This window comes from Lynx rufus, unplaced genomic scaffold, assembly GCF_022079265.1.
Source record: "Lynx rufus isolate CCGP_SWC_20201006 ecotype Redwood Valley unplaced genomic scaffold, mLynRuf1.p SCAF_9, whole genome shotgun sequence".
Taxonomy (NCBI): Eukaryota; Metazoa; Chordata; class Mammalia; order Carnivora; family Felidae; genus Lynx; species Lynx rufus.
This window is the reverse complement of record NW_025814897.1, coordinates 15,206,665-15,229,956: the sequence shown is the minus strand read 5'-3', so window position 1 is coordinate 15,229,956 and position 23,292 is coordinate 15,206,665. Positions and strand designations below refer to the sequence as shown.

The 23,292-nt window shown below is 58.5% G+C and overlaps 1 protein-coding gene across 1 annotated transcript in view; it reads right to left on the bottom strand.

Moving 5' to 3' along the window:
* Nucleotides 1-280: 280 nt before the first annotated feature.
* Nucleotides 281-23,292, bottom strand: part of CEP164 (centrosomal protein 164) — a 66,298-nt gene continuing 43,286 nt past the window's right edge. Inside the window, exons 11-33 of the mRNA XM_047071590.1 lie at nucleotides 21,249-21,334; nucleotides 20,166-20,333; nucleotides 19,186-19,299; nucleotides 17,284-17,421; nucleotides 14,464-14,664; nucleotides 10,970-11,101; nucleotides 10,672-10,888; nucleotides 9,592-9,669; nucleotides 9,227-9,358; nucleotides 8,794-8,916; nucleotides 7,691-7,834; nucleotides 7,161-7,244; nucleotides 6,947-7,015; nucleotides 6,431-6,606; nucleotides 5,924-6,050; nucleotides 5,589-5,656; nucleotides 4,927-5,134; nucleotides 3,962-4,069; nucleotides 3,267-3,381; nucleotides 2,444-2,785; nucleotides 1,545-1,611; nucleotides 616-738; nucleotides 281-456 (exon numbers count right to left, since the gene is read on the bottom strand). Of these exons, the coding sequence (XP_046927546.1) occupies nucleotides 360-456; nucleotides 616-738; nucleotides 1,545-1,611; nucleotides 2,444-2,785; nucleotides 3,267-3,381; nucleotides 3,962-4,069; nucleotides 4,927-5,134; nucleotides 5,589-5,656; nucleotides 5,924-6,050; nucleotides 6,431-6,606; nucleotides 6,947-7,015; nucleotides 7,161-7,244; nucleotides 7,691-7,834; nucleotides 8,794-8,916; nucleotides 9,227-9,358; nucleotides 9,592-9,669; nucleotides 10,672-10,888; nucleotides 10,970-11,101; nucleotides 14,464-14,664; nucleotides 17,284-17,421; nucleotides 19,186-19,299; nucleotides 20,166-20,333; nucleotides 21,249-21,334 (3,117 nt within the window). The 3' untranslated portion in view covers nucleotides 281-359. The remainder of the gene's footprint in view (nucleotides 457-615; nucleotides 739-1,544; nucleotides 1,612-2,443; nucleotides 2,786-3,266; nucleotides 3,382-3,961; nucleotides 4,070-4,926; nucleotides 5,135-5,588; nucleotides 5,657-5,923; nucleotides 6,051-6,430; nucleotides 6,607-6,946; nucleotides 7,016-7,160; nucleotides 7,245-7,690; nucleotides 7,835-8,793; nucleotides 8,917-9,226; nucleotides 9,359-9,591; nucleotides 9,670-10,671; nucleotides 10,889-10,969; nucleotides 11,102-14,463; nucleotides 14,665-17,283; nucleotides 17,422-19,185; nucleotides 19,300-20,165; nucleotides 20,334-21,248; nucleotides 21,335-23,292) is intronic.

Below are 23,292 nucleotides of genomic sequence, written 5' to 3'. Positions count from 1 at the left end.
GGAGTCCCAGCACTGAGTGCCCTGCGGGTCCAAGGGATCAACTCCGCTCCCAAGGGAGGCCCTTGGCCTTGGAAGGCAACTCCTTTAATCCCTCCTCCTCCCCTGGAGGGGCCCTTGGGGGCCGATGACCCCCCACCAGTGTTCCTCGTCCACACAGGAGCTCACAGAAGTCCACACTTTGCAGCCTGAGAGACATGGTCTCAGGGGGGCAGCTCACGGTTTCCGGCCCCACCATCCTTTCCATCCAGCCCCGGCCCCCGTGGCTCCTCTGAGTGGGGAAGTTCGATGCTTTCTCAGAAGGAAGAAAGCACAGGCAGCTCCTCAGGCACTTGGTCTGGGTGCAGGAGAGGCTCAGGGCCTCAGTAGTGATACACCTTCAGCCTGTTGTTCTCATCCAGGCCCAGCTGCAGGAAGTCAGAAGAGGCTGCCAGCCTGGGCCCTGCAGAGAAGAGACGTCTGGCGGCGAGGTGAAGGAAAACTCCGTGGTCAGTTAAGTGCGTCCAGCGAAGGGCCAGAGGCCAAACGGGGCCGTCCTTGGACCCGCGGGGCCCAGCTCAGCCATCCTAGCAGCTACAGCAGGAACGGAGCAAGGCTCAGGAACCAGTCAAAGGATACGACTTGGGGTCATTCTTGTATCGCTGTAGCCACTTTCGGTTAGCCTCGATCAGGCCCTGGACGTCGGTGCTGCCCACCTCGGAGACCTGGGGATGGGCCCGCTGCAGGAGCCGCAGCTGCTCGCTGGGAAGGAGGAGCACAGCGTGGGGAGGGGAGGAAGGGGCTGTGTGGAACAGCCCACAGGCCAGCACTTCTCCCTCCTCCCCTCTACACGCCAGCCTCTGCCTGCTTTAGCAGCTCAAAGCTTCCTCTGCTGGGGAGCATGCCGCTCGGGGAGGGCGAGCATCAGGTCCCCAGAGAGGCGGTGGTGAGCCCCTCCTCTGGTGAACACTCCCGACGTCAGCCTGGTCCCGGGCACTCAGCAGCCAAAGCTTTCCCCTCTCTTGACTCAAATACCCAAGCGGGCCAAAGGGTAAATGACAGTGCTTAGGGTTGGGGGCCTGTGGGGTGGGGACGCAGAGGACAACTTGGCAAGGCAGAAGATGAATGGGAAGTTAACAACAGGTTTAAATAATTGCCCATCTGTCCTTCCCACTGGGTGCCCCTCTCGTGCCAGATGTTGCTCAGCAGGGCTGAGGGAAGAAAGGAGCCCATGAAGCAGACAACGAGCTTGATGGCAAAGACAAAAGCCACACTCAAGGGCAGGAGGGGCCGGGGGAAGGAGCAGGGTCCCCCAGGGGCTGATTTCTCCCTGCAGAGATGCTACCAGGCAGCTTCTTCACAGAGCCAAGCCAGGTGAGGACAGCTGCCACGGGACCCCAGTGTTTTGGCCTTTTCTCTCAGCGTGGAGAGGCACCTCAGACCCGGGCAACGGCGTGACTTGGAGGCCCGTCCAAGCTCCCTCTCCATGACCAGAGTTCTCCCCTGGCGGGAGGCACAGCAAAGCAGCAGGGCTGTGTGGTTCACCCTGAGCCCAGAGGGACGCTTACCTGGCCGACACATAACCCAGCCTGTTCTCCAGGGGGGGAGGGCCGGTGCTGAGGAACGGTACTCCAGCTGGAAAAGTGGGGGCAAATCGTTCAGAAACGGGCACTGGAAAGCAGCCCCAGCAGGCTGCCTCCCGGCTCATCAGCACCTCCTGCCTCGCACAAACACACAAAAACAGGGCCAGTTTCAGTGGTTGCAGGGGAGAGACAGATGATAGGAATTGTCCTATTATTTCTAAAACTTAATCTGCTTTTCACATTCTTCAGCAGGACTGAGAGACCAGGTGAGCACTGCCCCCCGCCCCCGGCCCAGAAGCACTGGGAAGCTGGATGGCCAAGCGGTAAGGAGCAGAATCTTGAAGTCGGAGAAACATAGGGTCAAGACCCAGTGTGTTACTTACTCCCCGGGTACCCTGAAGCATCTCCCTTAACCTGAGTTAGTTTTCTCATCTGCAAAGTGGGATAAATTAATACTACCTCAGAGAGTTATTAGACTCCAAGATGGCATCTATTATAGTGATGAGGAGGAGGAGCTCTGGATCCCATCAGAAAGGCTCCAATCAGAGGCGCCTGGGTGGCTCAGTCAGTTAAGCGTCTGACTTCAGCTCCGGTCATGATCTCTCAGTGCATGAGCTCGAGCCTTGCATCAGGCTCTGTGCTGACAGCTCAAAGACTGGAGCCTGCTTCGGATTCTGTGTCTTCCGCTTTCTCTCTGCCCCTCCCCCACTCACCTCTGTGTCTCTCAAAAATCAACATTAAAAAAAAATTTTTTAAAGGCTCCAGTAAATCATCATGACCCACAGAGCCTGTGGCCGCAAGGTGACCCACGGCCGTAATCCACAGACCATGCCAAGGCTGGGGGTGGCAAGGGGCAGGCAGAGGAGGAAGGGAGGGAGGCTTACCTGGAAAATATTTGCGCCACTTCTCCACCAGGAAGTCATCCACTGTTTGAGCCGCGGAGGAGGAGAGCCTGGGGCCCAGCCCCGGGTCCCAGGCCCACTGGGTGGATGAGGGTGTAGCCAGCGGCGAGGGTGAGAGCCGGGAGGGGCAGGCAGGAATGGAGGTGCTCCCGGCGGCCCCGGGCAGGACGTGCGCTGGCGTGGAAGTGAAGAGAGGCAGTGGCGGCTGCGGGTTGAGGCTGCCCAGCATGCTGAGGACACCATTCAGCTGGCTGCTGATGCGCTGCAGCGAGCTGCTCAAGTAGTAGATCTTGTTGGGGAAGGTGGCACTTGTGGTCAGGTTGACTGAAAGGCAGGGACTCGACCTCAGGGCCCAGAACGGCCCCTCCTCACCCCGTACGCCCCGTCTGCCAGACCACAGCCCCTCGGCTCATGGGGAACAAGGGGGACGGCAGGGCTTCCGTGGTCCAGAAGGTGCAGAGCGGAAGCTGGCCAGGGGAAAAAGCCTTCCAGGGTGTGGGCAAGGAAGGAACAGGAGACGGTCCTCTGCCCCTTTGCAGACCAGAGCAGCAGAGAGAACCCCTCCCAGAAGGTGGCGCTGGAAGGTCTCTGCACAGTCAGGGGGCCCCTGATTCCTTCTGCCCTGGGTGCTGGCAAACCCCGACGGGGTCCCTCCTTCTGACCAACCCTGAGTACCTGCCCCAGACCCTGGCTCCCAGAGGCCTGCGCACACCGAGCTGAAGGAGGGGGGCTGCCCCTCAGGCCCCCAAGCCCCTCCCTCTCCACGGATACTGTGGTCCCCCTCTGGGCTGATGCCACCACTCACGGTGAGGCAGGGGGCAGGATTCAGAACTTGCGCTGCTCATGTCTTCAGTGTCGCTGAGGTCAAAAGTCACCACCTTCTTGGGGGGGGCGCCTCTCAGAATGTCCTCATCTGGGACCTGAGAGATACAAGCAATAGTTAGTGCTGACCCCTGCCCTGTGCGTTCTGCCCACCGCTCTTGCGACGTGTTGAGGTTTGGGGGCTCTCTGGGACCCCAGGTTCTGGCACAGGCTGTCTTGCATCACAGGGGGAGGGAGGTGGAGGCTAAAAGGTCACAACGGCCTGAAACACAGGCAGCTGGGACCACAGCCCCTTCTCCCTGGCAAACTCCCCCTACAGGGTCTGTTCACCCAGGCTTCCCTCCTGCCTCACCCACACCTCTGGCATCCGGGGGAAAGTCGACCAGGCCACTAAGTATGTCCGTTCCTTACATGAGGGGCACACTTTTCCTCAGGAACCATGGCAGGGGGAGGGGCCAGTCCCTCTCTCAAGAACCTGCAGCAAGAGGCTCTGGGTCCGCTCGGGACCCCCCCCCCCCCCCCCCCCCGCACAGATCTGTTCAACAAATGCAAAGTCGAAGCCACTGCCCTTTTCACCAGCTCGGGAGCCCCAAAGGCCCAGCACCCCGCAGCAAGAGACCAAAGAACCCAACCACATCCCAGGAACGGCAGGAGGCGGCCGTGGCCACAGGGCCGCACCTCTTCCAGAAGAGAGGACTCCAGCTGATTCAGCTTCTCCTCTTTCTTCTTCAGCAGGTCGTGGCCCTTCCGCATGGCCGACTTCATCTCATCCAGGTGCCGGGTCTCCTGCAGCCAGAGAGAAGGGGGAGGACGCAAATGGGGCTACACGCGGATGCGGGAGGCCCACCTACAAGTTCACCTGAGAAATACTAGTTTTCATGAGGTCGTGAGAATGAAACGAGACAGTGCGTGTTACGTGCTTAGCGCTGTGCCCGCACCTGACACACTCTCAAGGGGTCCCTGCCATGCTCCAACTCCCCTATCAGCACTGAGCAGAGCAAGGACAGGGCCGGGGGCTGCATGCAGACGCCCCGGGAAGCCTGCCCCTCGCCAGCTCTGAGCACCCACACAACGCTAAGGGAGCTTCTGCCAAGACCCCTCTTGATGGCCCAGAGATCTGTGATCCTAACACAGAGTAACAATGAAGTTTCTCTCTTTTCATTGGAAAGTAGGGCGTCAGAGAAGCATTTCAGTCTTCTGCCCAGGGTGCTCCAAAGACTCACTTAGGAACCGAGTCTTTAATGTGATGGAATGGATAAGCAAAGCGCTGGCTGTGAAGTTTTAAAAACCTGACTTGTACTTCTCATCTAGAAAACGAGAGTAACCACTACTTTGCGCATCATCTACGGTCACATGACGAGCAAATGGCCACTGGAGAAAGCATTCTGCACGTGCATATCGACATGCAAACGTAAGGTGCTTTCATCGTCGTGGAGACAGACAACTTGCATCACCTGCCCCATCTCCCTAAAAGACTCATCCGGTGACCCCAGGGCCTGTGTGGCCACTGTCGTGGAGTCCCCAGAATCCACCAAATCCACCAAAGGTGGATGTTGCCCCGCGTCCCCTAGCACCCCCGCCAGCCCCTCCCCGCCGCCCCCCCCCCCCCCCAGGACTGGCAGGGTCCCCTCGAAGCTCCTGACCTCCTCCAAGTCCTTGCGCACGTCTTCCAGGGCCTTGGTGCCCGGTGGATCTTGGGCGGCTTCCTGAGCACCGGCCAGCTCCTGGCACCAGTGCTGCTGGGCGGCTTTCAGAGCCGTCTGCCGCCTCCGCATGGAGCGCGTCTGCCGCACCAGGAACTCCTTGGCACTGCGGAGGGCTAGCCCCTCGGCAGAGAGGTAGTGTCGGACGCTGTGGGAGGCCAGGGCAGAGGGTTGGAGAGGGAAGCGAACGCTCGGAGAACCCCCTGCTGTGGGTCACTAGACCACTTCCCCAGCAGAGGCTCGAGGGGAGCACAGACTATGCCGGGCTGGGCAGTGAGTGGATGCCGCCATTAGATGCCGCCATTAGTGTGCAGCAGGCTGCAGAGTCGTCCTGCCCTGTCTCTGAAAGGGAGGGGGCCGGGGGCCTCCAGACAGATGGCCAGACACTCCCATCAGCCTGACCCTCAACCAGAAAGCAGCAGATGCCAGCAGGCGGTATGAGTGGCCCCAAGGGCACCTTCTGGGCTGGCCAAAGGGATTCCCTTGGTCCCTGGACCCAAGCCCCACCGGTGACCACAGCCACCTCATTTCAGTTAGCCCCAGATCTGTGAAGGCACCCCTTCAGCAAATGCTGGACCCAAACTAAGGCTATCAGGACTCACCTGTCCAAGGATAAGTCGGTCTCCTCCTTGCTCTGGGGGAGAGAAGAGGATACCTCTTTGGTCTGGTTCTAAGGACACACAGTAGAAAAGACCCACTGAATATTAGACACACTGCCAGCTCAAGGGACCCCCGAGCCCCTCCCAAGGGCCCGAACACAGAACTGGCTCCGCCAGCTGCTGCACACTGCCCGCTTACAGTTACCATCGGACCGACGGGGATGGGGGACTAGGAACAACAAGGCCCGGAGACCGAGGTTGCATATAGAGCGGAGCCAGACCCCCTCCTGGAGCCCCGGCCCGGCCACCCTGTCCCTTGCAAGGCACAGAGAACTCACTGTCCCAAGGGATTTCCTCAGGTCCTCAATGTGGAGATCTGGCTCAACACGTGAGGAGGCATTGCTCTCCTTAGCTGCCAGCTCATTCAACACCTCCTGCTTCCTCTGAGTTTCAGCCTCCAGGTCGCTGTGATGGGAAAGGGGATTGGGGGTGGGGGAGAGGCAGGCTCCCACGATGGAACAGGATAGGTGGCACACGGTCAGGACTGCTAGTCTGGGCGTCAAGCCCCCATCTCAGGGAGACAGCAGGACCGTCTCCATCCCTTCACTTCCATCAAAGCCCCGGAGGCAGGGCTGGGCCATGACCAGTAGAACCAGGGACCGCCACCCACCCCCCCCCCCACAACAGCTGTTCACAGCCTCTGAGCCCCCACTCCCTACAAAATGCAGCAAAAGCCCCTCTGCCAGGCTTCACCCCTGCCGCTCAACTGAGCAGACAGGGCCTAGGAGCATCAGAGGGCAGGCAAGAGGCAGCAGGAGTGGCCAAGTGCAGGGTGCCCACCCCACCTGACTTGTTTCTGCAGCCTCCGCCTCTGGGTCTGCAGCACATCCACCTGGGACTCTAGCTCCAACTTGTGGGCCCGAAGCTCATCGAGAATTCTTCGGAGCTGTTGGTTTGTCTCCAACAGATGGGTGTGCTCCTTCTTTGCCTCCTCCAGGTGATGATGGTTGGCTGTGGCTTCCTGGGGGCAGAAGAAAAGCTAGAGGCACCCAGAGCCACGTGGGGCAAAGGCAGGGAGCAAGAGGACAGGGAAACCCGAGGAGCACGGCGGGGAGAGGGTGGTCGCTGTGCCCACTGTCAGGAGCCGTGCAGGCTCCGTCCGCCCTCCACAGCCCCACCCCTGGGGTCCGCTCAGGACCCCACACGGCCGGGCTATCTGCGGGATGCTGCCACCACAGTTGGGGACCCTAATGACCTGGACAGATCAGGTGAGCACAAGGTGGGATGTGGGGCAAGAGGCAGAGAAGGGAAGGGAGAAGGAATGGGGGAGAGAAGAGGGAGGACGAGACAGGTGGACACACCTCGCTCTCCAGCGCCACCTGCCTCTGCACTTCAAGGAGCTGCTGCCTCTCCACTCGGGCAGTCTCCTCCTGTGGGGGAGGGAAGGACATGGGACCCTTGGCCATCCCCAGGCCCCAGGTCTAAGGGGCAGGAGGACCCATGCTCTCCTATGGGAGCTATGATTCCACGGTCAAGGGCACCTGGAGATCCTGTCCTCAACTCCCGCTCTCTCACCTGGATGTCCAGCTGAGCCAATCGGGCCTTGACATCTTTGGTTCTGGTTTCCAGTTCCACCTCTAAATTTTGGAGTTTCCTTTCCTGCACAGAAATAGGCGGAGTGAAAGATGTAAGTGTAGAAAGAGTGCAAGGCATTAGCAAGTGAATGCAGGAGGGAGTCCCAGAGCCAGATTCCATAGCACGCCCTCCAAGCTGGGCTCGGGCCTCCTCCCATTGGCCCTTGCAGGCTCCCGGGAAAGCGCCACACCTTGTTTCTTCCCACGGGGGGCAAGGAGAGGCAAAGGTGCCAACCCCAAACCCCCAGGGGGGCTGACTTCCTCTAACCCTGGGGATGGGCCCTGGCCTGGAAGACGAAAGCACTAACATGCCCTGGCTTGGGGATCGCCATGAGACCCCCACTCCAGAAGCTGTCAAGGCTCAGATCCGCTGCCGCCACAGATGCCTGCCTCCAGCACTCCTCCTCCTGCACAGAGGTATCAGAGTGGGTTCACCCTCCCCAGTCCCCAGTGGCAGCCCAGAGCCCCTACCTGCTCCCGGTGCCGCCGCCGTAAGTCCTCCAGCTGCCTATCCTGCGTCTGCCTCACGGCCTCTAGTTCACGCTCGTGCGACCTTCGAAGGCGCTCCAGCTCACAGGTCAGGTGTCCCAGGAGTTCAGCCCGCTGCTTCCTCTCCTGCCCAGAAGGTGAGGCTGTGGGCGGGGAAACCGCAGCGTTCCCCCCCCACCCCAGCAGCCTCGGGTCAGCAAGGTCAGGGACCCCATCAGCTCCCTGGGGTTGGCTCTTCAAGGAGAACACCACTCTCATCCCCCAGAAAGCCCGCACCGCTCTCTGCCGCAGACGACATTAGGAGGACCCCCACCCCATCCGGGGAGTCTGCCTCTCCTGCTGTCCCTCCATGTGCAGCTTCCTTCCTTAAGGGAAGAGAGGCCACTGCTCTTGAGCAAGTTCAGAATTGGCCTGGGGAGGGAATCAACTACATTTTATCACAGGCTGGTCATTCCTCTGTGGAAAAGACTGTACAGAAGGGCTGGCATATGAGTTCCGGTCCGTGGGGTAGTGGCCTAAAAGTCCTGTGGCCCCTGCTCATCCCCAGTGTGAGCAAGCCGAGCCGGCTGGGTCCACTCTCTCACCCAAGGGCCAAGGCTGAGGATGGGCAGAGATCTAAGTATTATTTGGCCCTTGCTAGTCTACTTCTTAGTGTCCTGGGATTGCGATTAACCCTGACGGCCTGGTGTCGTCGGGGTAGCGAAAGTTGAAGGCTCTGGAGTCAGACAGCCGGGCTTGAATCTTAGCTCCTTGACTTATTGGCCTGGAACACTTGAGAAAGATGCTTACGCTTCTGTCTCCTCGGTTCTAAACTGGAGGTCACAATAGTCCCCACCTCCTTGGGGGTGCTGGGGGTGCTAAATGAGTCTGCACACATCAAGGGGCTGAGACCAGTGCCGGCAGGGGTAGGAGCTCCGAATCTGTGAGCCGCTACCCCTCCGGGAGGGGATGCAGCCTGCCCGCTGCGGGGCGAACAGGCAGGACAGGGCCGCGACGCCACCTCCGCAGGGTGCAAGCCGCCGGCTGCTGAGGACGCGCGCCGCGTGTGAGTGCGCGCGCCGCGCATGTGCGCCGGGGAAATTCACCTCGGCTTCGTACTGCTCTCTGGCCTCAGCCAGCACCTGCTGGTGCTCCTCCTTCATCCTGTCCATCTTCCTCTCGTGTTCCCTCTCCACCTGCTGGCGCTTCTCTCGCAGGAGGTCGCTGAGCTGCGGGGCAGGCAGCAGGGATGCAACTCGCAGGCCCGAGGGTGGGCCGGCACGTGGTATACACAAACACGACCTCCGCGCACGCATGACACCTGACGTGCACACGCCCCGCCCCCGCGCCCCTTCCCCACTCGTGTACGGGGAGTGCGGGGGTGGGGAAGTGCCCAGCCTCCAGGGAACTGAGGCACAGAGGTGGAACCAGACGTTCTAGCCCCAGCCGAGCCATCCAAGGCAAAGCAGGGCCCCTGGGGCCGGGATGGAGTGCCCGTGACAGGGATACACGAAGTCGAAGGAGCAGACCAGCATTTACCTCTTGCTCGTACTGGAACACTTGGTGAGCCTTCTGATGAGCCCTCTGCTCTGCCTGACCAAGGCTCTCCTGCAGCTGGGCCTCCTCCCTCTGCTGGGCCTCCTCCATCTTCTTCCGGAGGCTGGAGACAACCTGAGGAGGTCCCAGCCCAAGGGACGTGACACTCAGCACTGCAGAGCGACTTCAGGGACTCGCTTGCCAGGGGCCCAGCAGCCAGCCCCACAGGGGTGGGGGGGTTTCAGGCGGAGGGAGACTCCCACCCTAGCGACAGGCACGGGGTGGAGTTCGGGAAGGGGCCCTGAGGCTCACGCTCAGGGACCAGGAAGGCCACTCCGCCTTGCAGGCCAAGGCCAGCTGCCCCTCACCTCTCTGTGCTTGGCCTCCAGTGAGGAAGAGAGCCGCTCCAGCTCAGCTCGGTGCTCACTCTCCAGTGCTGCCGCTGCCTGAGGAGCAACAAGGGGCCTGTGAGGGATGCAGGGCGGGGAAGGCGGACTAGGCACTGACCCCGGAGGGAGGACGGAATAGCCAGGAGAACCGTGCCTGACTCCCGTCAAGCCAAAGGGCCAAGGGGAACCACAGGCACAGCTCTGCTGCCCCCAAATAACACAGTCTCTAAAGTCTGCGACTAGCAAATGAACAGGAACATGAAGGCCAGAGTGGAGGGGCATTTCGGTAAGCCTCGGGTCACTGCTTCCATCCCCCAGCCCCTGGGCTAGGCCACAGGTACACAGGTGACACTTGTGCCTGTGAACAAGGGCCCAAGGCGGTGAGGGCTGGAGGTCCAGCACGAGCTGCCCGAGCACCCAGAGGACAGTACAGTGACATCCTCCCCCACCTTGTGTGGCTGCTCCTGGTCTAAGAGCTGAAGCTCACCGTCGCCCAAAGAAAGAAGGTCGACGTGGCCTGGCTATGCCCTACTTCCGCCTCTCATCTAGAGACGGACCCTCAGGAGACAGAGGATTGGAGGCCCAGGGAGTAAGGGCAAAGGAGAAAATCCTCCTCTACGTGGGCCAACCTCGCTAAGGAGAGATGAAAGTTCATCACAGCTGCCCCTCGGGGACAGGGTCCCTTTGTCTCAGAACCTCTGGTCTGGCCCGGGTTCTTTCGGTCATGAAATCTGCCCAAATCCAGGGGCCATTTCCCCTCAAGCTTCTTCACTGTGACTGACAGCGCCCGGCTACCGCTGGCCCCAGATGGAGCCCTGGATACCTGCTCTTTCCTCTCCTGCACCAGGCAGACCCGGGCTAGCACCTGCCCCGAGACGGCCGGGTCCACACGGGGCAGTGGGCCCAGACAGCCCACCTGCCGTCTACCGCCTCCCGTGCCGGCTGTGTGGACACCTCCTCTGTGCCCGGTCCCCCACCCCACACGCCCAGCCCGGCGCCCAGCCCCTTCCCAGGCAGCGCCGGGGCACGTCAGACGGGAGCCCCACGCCGCTGGCTCACTTCTTTCCTCTCGCCCTCCAGCTGTTCCCTGAGCTGCTGCAGAGCCCTCTCCTTCTCGGCCTTCAGGGAAGCCCGCTCTCTCTCCTCCGAGGCCTCCATCTCTTCCTTGAGCTGCGCCAGCATCTGTCTGTTCCTCTGCTCCAAGCTGGCCCTCTCGGCCTTCTGGAGAGACTCCGACTCTTCTCTCAGCCTCTGCAGGGAAGCCTCCTGCTCGGCCCTGTGCAGACAGACGGAATGGGCCAGGCCCGGGCGCTCGGGGGGCACCGCGTGGGGCAGGAGGCTCACGGCGCACCCTCACCTGATCTGGCTCTCATCTGCTTCCACATGGGACTGCACCTGGGCCAGGAGCTGGGCCAGCCGCCGGCTTTCCTCCTCTCTCATCCGAGTCTCCTCTTCCTCGGTGGCTTTCCGCAGCTGCGCCTTCAGGGAACTGGGAAGGAAAAGAAAGGCAAGTTTGTTGGAGGAACCGCTCTTCTAGTCATCAGCCCTGACCCCCGGCCTCCACAAGCCTGCAGCTTGCCTGCGAAGTTTCCTAAATCTGGGTCCTGCTGCCTCCCTGTAATACATCCCATATAAAGAGGGGGCCGTGAACTCTATCCGCTCTTTGCCGCAGCAAGCAGAGGGACAGGCTGCTTGATCCCAGGACAGGATTTCTGCCAGAGGTTTCCCCTTGCCTGTAAATGCACCTCGGCGCAGCATTCGCTCCAGGACAGACGCAGTCTGACCCCAGCCCGGCTCCCGGGCCACATCCCCTCACTGCCCCCGATCCACTGTTGCAGCCACATCAGAGGACACACCGCCTCTCAACCCCACCACGATCCTCCTCGCCTCCGGGCCTTTGTTCGTGTGGGCGCCTCTCCCCAGAATCCCCTCTTCTACCTGACAAACCCATATTTGCCACTCAACGCCCGGCTCCCTCCTCTCCGAGAAGACTTTCCAAGTTCATCGACTAGCCTTTCTGTTCCCATCGCCCTGTATATGAAAGACCTTCCTTATCCCACGCATCACAATTCATCTTTTGTAGGTCTGCTTTCCTGACAAGTCTGGGAGCCGTTCCAGGCAGAATCAGGTCTTCCACTTGGTTATATCCGAGGTGTTGAACAACAGTAGCTAACGTGAAGCAGGTGCTCCGTACGTGTCTGTCAAATTTGAACAGCATCGCCCAGCCCCAAACTCAGAAGCAAGTGCCGATGACCCATGAGGGATGCCTTATTTACAGACAAACGACAGTAAGCATTTCATCCCAGGCAGACATCCCCCTGCCCACGCAGCCCCTACATGACCAGGGGCTGTGTGCTGTGCACTCAGGGAATTCAAGCCTAAGAGAAATACGATTCAGAAGACAATTTCTTAGAAAAGCTTCCTAGTGAATTCCAAAGGTCATCTTCAATTTCAAGTTATCTACACCACTGCTCTCTTCCATCCTGATAGAAAATTTGAGTTAAATAAAAATCCTCCCTTCTAGATCCCCCCAGAAACCCTTTCTCTCTGTCCCATGGCTCCATTTCACACGTAGCACCACAGAATGTTAGAGCCGGAAGGGTCTTGGCAGGTGAAGGCCTTCATTTTATAACTGTCTCTCTTCATCTCACAACTAAATTCAATCTCTTCATTTTATGACTCAAGAAACTAAGGGTCAGACTGCCTGTCCTCCTGCCTGCCTTCTCATTCAAGAAGTATTTGCTACAAGGCCAGCTATGGCTTCCAGAAATTTATACCAACTGAAGTTTCCCAGCAGAGGCGGCCCCACCCCTCAGAAGGCTCATGCGTGAACAGAAACCGGGTTCTCGCAATCAACTATTTCGTAGCGAGTCTGACAAGGCGCTGCCTACAGAAAAATCACTCCGTGGAGGCCATGGCCGTCACTGATTCCAACTGAAAATCAAGAGCTGCCATTTACTGAGCAACTGCTGTGTTTCGGGCCCTGAGTCAGATACTTTTGGCACGTGGAGTCTTCACCACGACCTGAGAGGGCTCTCGGACGCCCCTCTGGAGCTGGGGGTTTGGCGAGGGACGGAAAGCACAGTCAGCCAGGCCCAGGGTGGCCAGGAAGAGAGGAGAAGCTTAGACGGCTGGCAGGGAAACACAGCCAGGATTTCATCCAAGGCTCTGCCTGTCAACATCAGCTGAGTCTTACCCTGTTTGGGCAGGCTCCTGCCCTAATTTTCATTTGGCTGGAAGAGGAGGATGCTGCCTGGCAGGGGACACAGGAGGGGTGGTAGAAGGATGGACCCTGGGTCAGCAGGTCCTGTGTTGGGCTAATGAGAGGGTTGTCCCCAACCCTCTGGGTGGCTGGGTGTTGGTTTTCTATTAGTTTCTCTGAGCATAAGCATCTTCTACACTCTTTGCTACGTATGCTACAAAAGTAAGTCTACCACTTTGGGATGTTCTGTCCAAGAGGAAAAGATTTAGCCTTCAGTTACAAGGTTGAGTAAGTGCAGAGTCTGTTAACACATTTTGTCGTACCTGTCCCCTCCTGGGCCTATGGCAGATTGCTGATCACCTTGTCGGTGGCCCTTCTCCCATGCTCCCTTCCTAAAGGGGCCCTGATTTTATTCCATCAGGTAAAGAGGCCCAGCTAAAGGAGGACATTTCCCAGTTTCCTTTGCAGCCAGAAGTAACCAATGAGATGTGAGTGGAAATTATTGAGTAAAATTTCCAGGAAAACTCCTTACAAGAATAAGCAGAAGTTATTAGGTGAAGTTTCCAAGAAAGAGCCTTAAAAGGGACCGAATGAGCTAGAAGTTACCAGTTTCGTACTCTACCCCTATTCTCCCTGCTGGCAGCACAGACACGACGGCTGGGGATTCAGCAGGACGAAGAGGCCCTGAGAGTAACCAGCACTCAAGTGCAGAGAGATTAAAGGACCACCAGGGACCTGGTGACTCTGAAGCCGCTGTGCCAGCCCTGGACAGCCTTTTCTTATGAAAGTAACCTCCAGCTTATTTATGAAGTATACACACGATCTCATCCACACAGGCCCGGCCCAGCCTTAAGTGTCTTGCTTGTTGAGGGCCTCCCAGCCAACACCACAAAGAGTAGGAACCCAAATGAAACTTCTGGATCCTGGGAAATAGCACCTCACACCATATTGTGTGGTCCCTACCAATCTCGCTGGGTCCCAACAGGGCCCTGACTACCAAGAGAGAGGGCAATGACTACCAAGAATGGGCCCCAGGGACAAAGTGCCTGGGTTCTTCTGGCTCTGCTGCATTTTTGAAATTTATTTTCTTATTTACTTGAGAGAGACCGCATGAACGGGGGAGAGGGGCAGAGGGAGAGAAACAATCTTAAGCAGGCTCCACGTTCAGCATGGAGCTCGACATGAGGCTCAATCCCACGACGCTGGGATCGTGACCTGAGCAGAAATCAAGGGTCGGATGCTCAACTGACTGAGCCGCCCAGGCGCCCCCGGCTCTGCTTATTAACTTCAATACCTTGGACATGTTAAATAACCATTCTGTGCCTCAGTTTCTTCATCCGTCTGGTAGATCCTTTAACATGATAGGGTTGCTAGCAACACCTCATGGGACCCACTCTCAGGACGAAACCAATTAGCAGCTATGAGGCACGTGGACCCGTGTAATCTCTCAAAAACTGTCAGCTGGTCCCGCTGTTATCACGCCTCCCAACTCCCTCCCAAAGAGAGGAACCAGGAAACCCATTCCTCCACAGAGGCCACCGAGGAGGAGTGTTGGTGGGGCCGTGAGTGTCCGGGGTGGGAGGAGGGCTTCCCTTCCTCCCCATGTCACCGCGAGACCCAGGCAGCTTGCGTAAGGGGAGGAACAGGACCTGAGAGACTTCTCTTTCTGCTGGTGAAGCTGGAGGACCTCCTCTTCCTCCTCCTGCCACAGCTTCTCCCGGAGCTGCTGAATCTTCTCTCGTTTCGATTCCAGAAGCCGCCTCTGGTCTTGCTCCAGGTCGTGGGCCACGGCCTCCTCCATGGCCCTCAGGGAAGCCTGCTTTGGGGGAGTTGCAGGCTCCGCAGCTCGCCTGCCAAGGGTGGAACAACACTCACTAGCTTTACTATCCCACCTTTTACACACACACAGAACAGCACACACGCAATCCTAATGGGGGGAGGGCCCAGGGTCAGGAATCACATACGCAAATCAGCTCACGCAAGGGCAGGCAGGAAGGCTACCCCCTCAAGGATCCAGGCAGTATTTGTTCACAGGGCAAGCCTCACTGTGGCGGTCCAGGAAGAAGGGCGGCCCATACTGGGCTCTCAGTGGACCTGGTAGGTTGTAGCCCGAAGTACAAACCTGAAGATGTGGCTCAAGAGCTGACAGCGATAGGGAAAGACTGAAGCTCTGTCCCCAGTGGGTCCTTCCCCAGGACGGTTCACGGCCGTTTCCGTCTCCCCACTAGGGCTCTGCCTGCTCCTTGAGGCTCACGCCAGCACCTTGGGACACCCCCAGAGGCTACTCTCTGCCTCCCAACCTGAACACAGGCCAATGCTCATGAGCCAGCAGGAGAAGCCGCAGCATGTCTCCGAGCCCTGAGACCCCCAACAGTCCGTGGAGGTCCAGGAACAGGAAATCTCCTCCCACGCTGTCTCAACAGCCAGGCAGGAGACTGCTCCCTAAGCCAAAGAGTGTAGCAAGAGTGCACCAAGAATGCCACGCTCCCATCTCCTCGATGACGCCACGTTTGCATCTGCTTGGAGTTAACTCAGTATTTGGAAACGGGTAACAGAAATTCAGAGCCGACGTGGATGCACAAGGTGGGTGGTGAGATGAGGAATAAAGGTTAAAAAGATGTCTGTGTGAAGGTTGCTATATTGCTTGTATTCTGGTTCTTGAAGGAAATGCCCAGAGAGAAACCCAAGAACATTCAAGGCCATGAAAGCAGCAGGGGCTAAAAGTACTGCACACCCCAGAGCAGCTTCGTCCTAAAGGCCAGTGCGAGCTTGCAGCCCCCGCTCCCTCAACCTGACTGGTCTCGCCTCACAACCACCACCCCCCACCCGCCCCGATGGTGCACGGGCGGCAGGCCAGGCACGCTGGCCCCGTCAGCCTCAGCAGCGCGTGGACACGGTCCACTGGGGAGCAGTGGGGCAGGGGCTGCAGAGGGGAACCGGCCCCCGACTGGGGACGCGGGACCCCCTTTCCCCTCGCTGCGGCAGATGGAAGGCAGCAGGCGGGATCAGATTAGAACGGCAGAAGAAAACGCGGGCTTTGGAATTCCATTTCAGCCCCTCGAGACCAGAGAGAGAAGGAAGACATAAAAGGCTACTGACGTCTCTGAAATACCAAAAAGCTCTTTCCTCCCCCCCTTTCCTAAAATCATAACTCAGCCTGGAAATGGCCTTGAGCCGTGCCTTCGACTGTCTTCTGCTCTCAACGCCACCCCGGCCCCCCTTCCAGTTCCCGGCTCTCCTCCAGACCCCCTGACATAGCCCAACCGATGCAGATGTGAGAGATGTGGCCGCCACCTCCTCTGAGAGTCCTGCTCTCGGAAAGGACCTCCCCCCGCCAGCTCTCCGCCTCATCAACCCTCCAACTCATTTCCAGCCTTGGCTGAAAACATCTTTTCTCCCTGAGACGGTACCTTTTAATGTCTCTCTCCCCTGTGGGCTGCGGAGCTATGTGGAGCCCCAGGGATAGATGCTGTGGAAAGATGGGGCCTCAGACGGCGTGGCAGCACGTGCCCGGGCCACACGCCCCGGCGAGCACGCCTGCACACCTGGCACGCGGGCCTCTTCTCTGTGTCCCCGTTTTAAAGCTCTACGATCCCAAACGCCCAGCTTAGGTCCAAGGCAGTCAACGATGCCCTGAATGATTGAGGAGACAACTGGGAAGATGAAGCCTCCAGAGGAAGAGGCAGGTCTGATTTCTAGGCCGCTCCTCGGGTGTCAGCATCAGTGAGACCCAGTTTCCGACAGTCGGCGGCCAAGAGGGAGGCTCTGTGCGGGCATAATCACCTCAGGCCGGCCACCAAGTCATTGCGAGACAAGAAAGAGAAGAAGCAAGGAGGGCAGGCGGTGGGGAGGAGGGAGGCTGTGGCACCCAGGACATTCGGAAATGGCTGTGCCACCACTACAACCGCGAAGAGATCCTGTCCCCTCTCGTGCTCGACCCAGGGGTTTTCATTCATTCACCCCCCCGGGCCCCCTTTCTACAAGCACCTCAGGAAAGACGCTGGGATCACCAAGGGGAGGCAATCCCTGTGTCCCAGACCCAGGCCTTCTGGCCCCACAGCGCTTGCTGGCCCGCCCTCTGCCCCTAACTCCTCCTGAGTGGCTTGACAACATCTGTGAAAGGTGACGGATTCTATGAATCATGGTTTTTTTATTTGGTGTTATTTTATGATGATGATGTTTTGACATCTTTAAAAGTTTGCTGGCAGAGAGACCGGCCCTCCAAGGATTAGCCAACTCCATGTGAAAGAACATGTCTTTCATGTATATGAAAATATATATATGTATATGAAATATGTATATGAAAGAACATGTCTTTCATATGCAAACCAACCGATCCCCCAGGGAGGCTAGACCACAAGCATCTCCTTACATAACTCACACCAGGCAACTGGAGGGCCACCCCCATAGCCCAAAGCCCACCAAAATCATTCATACTGTCCAATCCTACACTCACTCAAGGTACTTACCCTGCCTCGCCTATTCCTTCCCAGGGAAACCCCAACAAAGGCTCTAGGCTGTGCTCTCCCTTCTCGCCTCTTCTGCCTCCTGACACACCCTGGTCATCCCCCAGGTGGCCTGGCATGGTGTGGCACGCCCTCTTCTCTCTGGAAGCGTAAGTAATAAATTCTTCCTTAATGGCACCGGCCTGTTGTTGTCACTCAGTCACCTCCATAAATCAGAACCCCGCAGGTACAAACAAATGAAACACAGACACAGGGCCACTCCTCACAAAACACATAAACGTAGCTGTGAACATGAATGACAAGGACGTTATGGGGCCTGAAAAGACTCAGCAAAGGAAAGAAGATACTTCCTAAGGGTTCTGTGTAAACTGTGTGGTCAAGGAATGTCTCTCTGAGACCCAGAAGGGGCGGCCTTGTTGGTTTGGGAGGAGAAACACAAAGTAAGGGGACTCATCAGCAAGACAGGGGGGAGGAGCCTCACTGCCCAGCTTCCCTCCCAGAGGCGCCAGGAAGACGCCTTCTGACCTCTGCCCAGAGGGTCCTGTCTCTGAACCACACTCGCCTCCTGTCCTCGTAGAAAACACCCTGACCTGCTGTCCACAGCCCCCAAGGAGACTTGGGAAAGCCAGGTCATTCCTCAGGGTCAGAGCTGTCACCACCTGAAAAGTGGGGCTGTCCCTTCCCTACATCACTCTGCAGTGCTGTGGTGAGGACAAAAGTCATGAGCTCACGTGCACTGCCATCTCTCGGCGGCACTGCCTGTGAGTAACCAGTGCGTGAACCCGTCTCTAGTCGACGGCCCGAGTCCCAAGAGCTCATGATCCTTTTGTACCGCTCGGTTCACAGATGGGAAAATTTGCATAACCCTGGCTCCTCTCTGTCCCTGTAGAGAAAAGGAGCCGTGGCTGCACGCTGAGTCGGAAGTCTAGGGCTCCAGGGACCAGAGCCTCGTCCTAGTTATGCAACCAACCGGCAACATGACATTGGGCAGATCCCTTCCCGTGAGCCTCAGTCTCCTCATCTGTAAAAGGGGTGGGAGGGGAAAGGGAAATGGGAGGAGGAAAGCTCACTGATCTCCAAGTCTTAGAAGTGCTGGTAAGCTTTGAACCCAGGCCCAAAACACATATACCGGATACTGCATAACTCCGTCTACATCCCGTTGGAGAACGGGAAAAACGAATCTACAGGACAGAAGCCAGAAGAGCGGTGTTCTGGGGTGGCGGATTGAGAGGAAAGGGGCGTGAGGAAATTTCCTGAAGGGACGGGAATGTTCCACATCTGATCTGCGTGTAAATGTGCATTGACTTGTACAGTTCAGATTTATGTGCTTTCATGTATGTAAACACCTCAATAAAATGTTTTTAAAGACTTTTTTTTTTTTTTTTTCAACGTTTATTTATTTTTGGGACAGAGAGAGACAGAGCATGAACGGGGGAGGGGCAGAGAGAGAGGGAGACACAGAACAGGAAGCAGGCTCCAGGCTCTGAGCCATCAGCCCAGAGCCTGACGCGGGGCTCGAACTCACGGACCGCGAGATCGTGACCTGGCTGAAGTCGGACGCTCAACCGACTGCGCCACCCAGGCGCCCCTCAATAAAATGTTTTTAAGAAAGCGAAAAATAGTGCGAGGTAGAGAGGAAAACGGGAAAAACTGCTACCCCGGGAGGTGCCCCCGCCCCTCCGCCTCCATACCTCAGGCCCTGACCAGGAGCCCCAGGGACCTGGCCAACCCCACACTCAGATCGGTGACCACGGCTGCACACGATGAGGGGCACACGCAATCTTCCCCCGCCGCTCCCCCTGGGCAGGGGCCACAGCATCCCCTCCCAACCACCCAGGAGTGGTGGGCACTCACACCACACAGACACAAAGGAGGACGGGGACAGACACGAACACCGGCCCTTACACCTCTGGAGAGGCTGGTGCGGCAGGGCTGGCCGCCCCCTCCTCAGGCTCCTCGGCCCCGGAGCGCTGCTCCCTGCCCCTCGCGGGGGCGGCAGGTGGGCTTGGGGTCTCTTCCCTTGAGAGCATTGAGGAAGCAACGGTGTTAAAAGCAGTAGGAAGGCGAGAGGCCCCCAGTGCACCCATCTGGGGTCAGAGAGCTGTGATGAGGACAAGGGAAGTAGCCCCAGCTGAGTTTCCTGATCTCAGGCCTCACTCTCCCCCACCTGCCTCTTCCCAGGCCGTTTACACTGAAGACCAGAGGCCCGTCCACGTGGGCCGTGCACGGTTACGGCTCCGAAGGAGCCGCTCTGCACACAGCGGGGTAGGTAGCGGATGCTGTTGACTGAACATCGCTCTGCTTGGCTTCTCTCAGTGACTCATCCCAGCTGGATGTGCTCTAAAACCAGCTCTGACACCAGCATCTTCCTCTCGCCGGGGGAACAGAAGATCTGGCCGATGTACGCCAGGCTCTGGGCCAGGCTGGGGCGCGAAGGCCCTCTCGGCTGGCCTCAGGGAAGCCTAGGACTCTGCACCTCCCTCCCCCAGAGGCCCAGCATACAACGGGGCCCTACTTGGGTTTGCTGAAGGACCGCCGGGAGGGGTGGGGAGCACTGGCAGGTGGGGACTGGGCGCAGGCACAGCACAGCTCAGGTGGGGGACAGTCTCTGACCCAGGCCCCCGGCAGGAAGACAGCTGGATCAGAAGAGATGCTTCCTGGTTCAGGAGTTTCCAGGCTCCCCTAATTGGAGGGGGCACCCCAATTTTAGCTGTAGACTGAGGACTAGGAAGAAGCACATTTCCTCATTTTCCAGCTCACGGGGGACACTAAGTGGAAACCTGAGGTTGCTGCTTAGGCTGCAAACCGTCCCCGGCTTCTCACTTCCCCGGGCACCCCCCCGCACACACAACTACACACCTGGAAGGCTTCCGGGTCCCCCTTACCTCCTCAGGGAACCGGCAGGGATGGAGCTGCCTGCAGAGTCCTCCCGGGGCTCCTCGGCCCGCTTCTGCTCAGGCTGCCCCTCAGAGGCCTCCGGAGGCCCTTCTTCGGTGGCCTGGCTCTGAAGGGGACTCTGGAGCCGCCTCCCAGGCCCAAGTGGAGGACACGACCTGGTCAGAGCGGCCAGAGCGGCAGAGTCAGGCCCCACCATTTGGAGAGCAGGGAGAGAACTGGCGAGTGTGGTACGTGGACCTGGGTCCACTGCTCCTCCCAGGCAGGGCTCCAGCCCCGGCCCTACATCCACGGGGAGCCACGGAGGGCAAGGCAGCCAGACAAGCAAGAGGGGCAGACTCCCCACTGAGCTCTCCCTTTGCCTGGACTAGACTCAGCCCTCCCGGGTCCCTGCACCGCATCCGCTTGGCCCAGGGGCGAGAGCTGGGCCCCCTCACGGGTGCATCCGCCCCCAGCGTCCACCGTCACTGAGGCCAGGCAGGGATGCAAGAGCCGAGCGGAAAGAAGGGAGAAAAAGAGGAACCAGACTCGAATGGTCAGACTGCAGAAAATGCACAAAGGCAAGAAGGAATGCGCACAGCTCTTCAAGGTCCAAGAAGCAGGAGCACTGCCCCGCCTCCTCTTCCAGGGTAGCAGCCCTTGCCTCTCTCATTTCAGGCTCCAGCCTCAGAAGCGGCAAACCTTGGTCTCTCCCTCCTAGTCTGTCTGTCACTCTCTCTCTCCAAATCACCTCCAAGCTGTAGTACTGACCCTCTAGAAAGTTCCTCCAGCCCTGGCCCATGACCAGGCACACACACAGCTTAACCCATTCCAGTGAAGAGCACAGAGCCTTGGCCCACAGCGGTGTACAAAGTCCCACCACACGCACCCACGCTCCTGTCTCGGTGCAGAGTCAGAGGGCATGCTCGCGTACGCACGCATGCACACACGCACAGACTTTGCGAGGCCATCCAGTCTGCTCACCGTCTGCCCGCAGGCAGGAGCACAATGAGCCACGCACACCAAACCCAGGGGTTCTGCCCCGGCCCACACCATCCCAACAGCCCCTGAGGGCGGCCTCCCACGTACCGTACCTCTCCGAGCCTTTGCACCGCTTGCTCTGTGGCTCATCTGGGCTGGACTGGCTGCCATCCTTGTCTTCTCTTCCCAACCTCTGGGCCTGTGGGCAAGCAGCAGTGGCAAGTGCCTACTGAAGAGGCCTGCATATGGGTCCCTCAACCGTCCAACCAACTCTGGGGCCTAGGAGGACATACTGAGAGGTGGCTCTTGAGTGGATGAGGACCACTCGGGACACAGAAGAGGAGGCCCATCTACTTAGCTCTGGCTAAGCCCCCAGGCTCGCAGCTGCTTCCAGGGCCGGCCTTGCCGACCTAGGGACGATGAGCCAGATGCCACAGTCACTGCGTGCAGAGCCAGAAGCTAAAGGCGAACACGTACAAGAAAGAAAACCCTTCCTCCCGTCACTGGAAGCCTTCACCGACAGTTGCCAAGAGAAGGCCGAGACATCCGTGAACACCCCGAATCCACGGAGGCCTGGACCTCCGGTATCGGTGATGTACAGGGACGGCAAAGTCAAGCGGGCAGAAGTGGGGCAGCGGCAAAGCACATTAACAAGGAAGGACCCTGGAGAGATGGGGACGTGCTGAAATGAGACAGAAAGAGCACCATTTGGGCATCCGAAGGGAGGAAGACAGGGTGCTCCTCTGCCCCATTCTGGGCTCCCCCAAGCACCCAGGTCCCATCAGTGGACGATGATGCCCCCTTCCCAGTCAGGGACTGATTACTCCACCCATCCAAAAAATAAAACCCAAAATCTCATTTTAAAGCTTGGGAGTCTGGGCCAATTTAGCAAGCGGGTGAAAAAGAGGGCTGTTCTTTGTAAGTTCAATCATTTTCCTCGAGGGGGGGCCCCAGGGGGCTAACAGTGTAGTCGGCCTGGACTCAAGCTCTTGTTTTTCCACTTCACTTATCCAGGGGCACCTTTGAAGTAAGTCCAGTTTATCAAAATGTCCACTGCATCTCGATAAAGCTGCCCAAGGGGTGCCGGCGGGGGGGGGGGGGGGCTCCATCGGTTCCCAGCTGGGGAGTCTGTCTCCTCCACTCTAAAATGGGTCACCCAGTCGGTCGAGCATCCGTCCCTTGATTTCAACTCAGGTCATGATCTCATGGTGTGTGGGATCGAGCACCACACCGGGCTCTGTGCTGACAGAGCAGAGCCTGCCTGGGATTCTCTCTTCCCACCTCTCTCTGCTGCTCCCCTGCTCATGCTCTCTCTCTCCCTCTCCAAATACATAAACAAACATTTTTAAAAAGCAGATACATAAAATGGGACAGTACAGCTCAGCTCGCGGGGCTCGAGGTGACGATTAAATTCGATCACGTACATAAAGCCTGACTCGTGGCCCAGGGAAGGTGTGCCACAAATGCCAGCGCCTGTGTCCCCGCTCCACCCCTCTCCCCAGCCTAAGGCATAAAACCTCAGCTCTGCCGGTGCCCGTCTCCATTCGAGGGCCCGTACCCCTTCTGTCACAATGACAGGCGCCCTGTCGGTTCCGGGACGTGAGGGTTAACGGGAGAGGCAGGGCAGGAGACAACTCACTCTGTCTTCCCCAGTGGGGTTCCGGCCGGGCTGGCGCACTGCCGTGTCCCCGGCCCCGTGCACACGGCCTCCCACGCCTCTCCGCTGGCAGCCGGAGCCCCAGCAGCCGTGGCCGACTCTACCATCTGGATGGGCGAGGAAGGGCAGGGCCTGAGCTAGGAGCCAGCTCCCCCAAATTACATCAAAAATAGAGATGCTGCCTGTGAGTACCTGCCGGTGCCTGCAGCACGAGGCTGCCTGCCAGCACTGCCACTTTGCATCACGTCAGCCTGGCCAGAGCCTGCAGATAACGGCCCCGCCCCGCCCATCCCTTCCAGCCTTCTTCCCCCACGATCACACCGAGCTCGGCGGACGGCTCCCTCTGTCACTTGCAAGGTAAAAAAAAAAATCACAGAGGACACTCTACGCAACAAACCCCAATGGGACATGGACAGCAAAGCGGGGTGATCGTGATAAAAGTGGGGGGCTTGAGCCGTGGGTCGGAAGGAATGAGCTACCAAGTCTGTCTGCTTCCTACT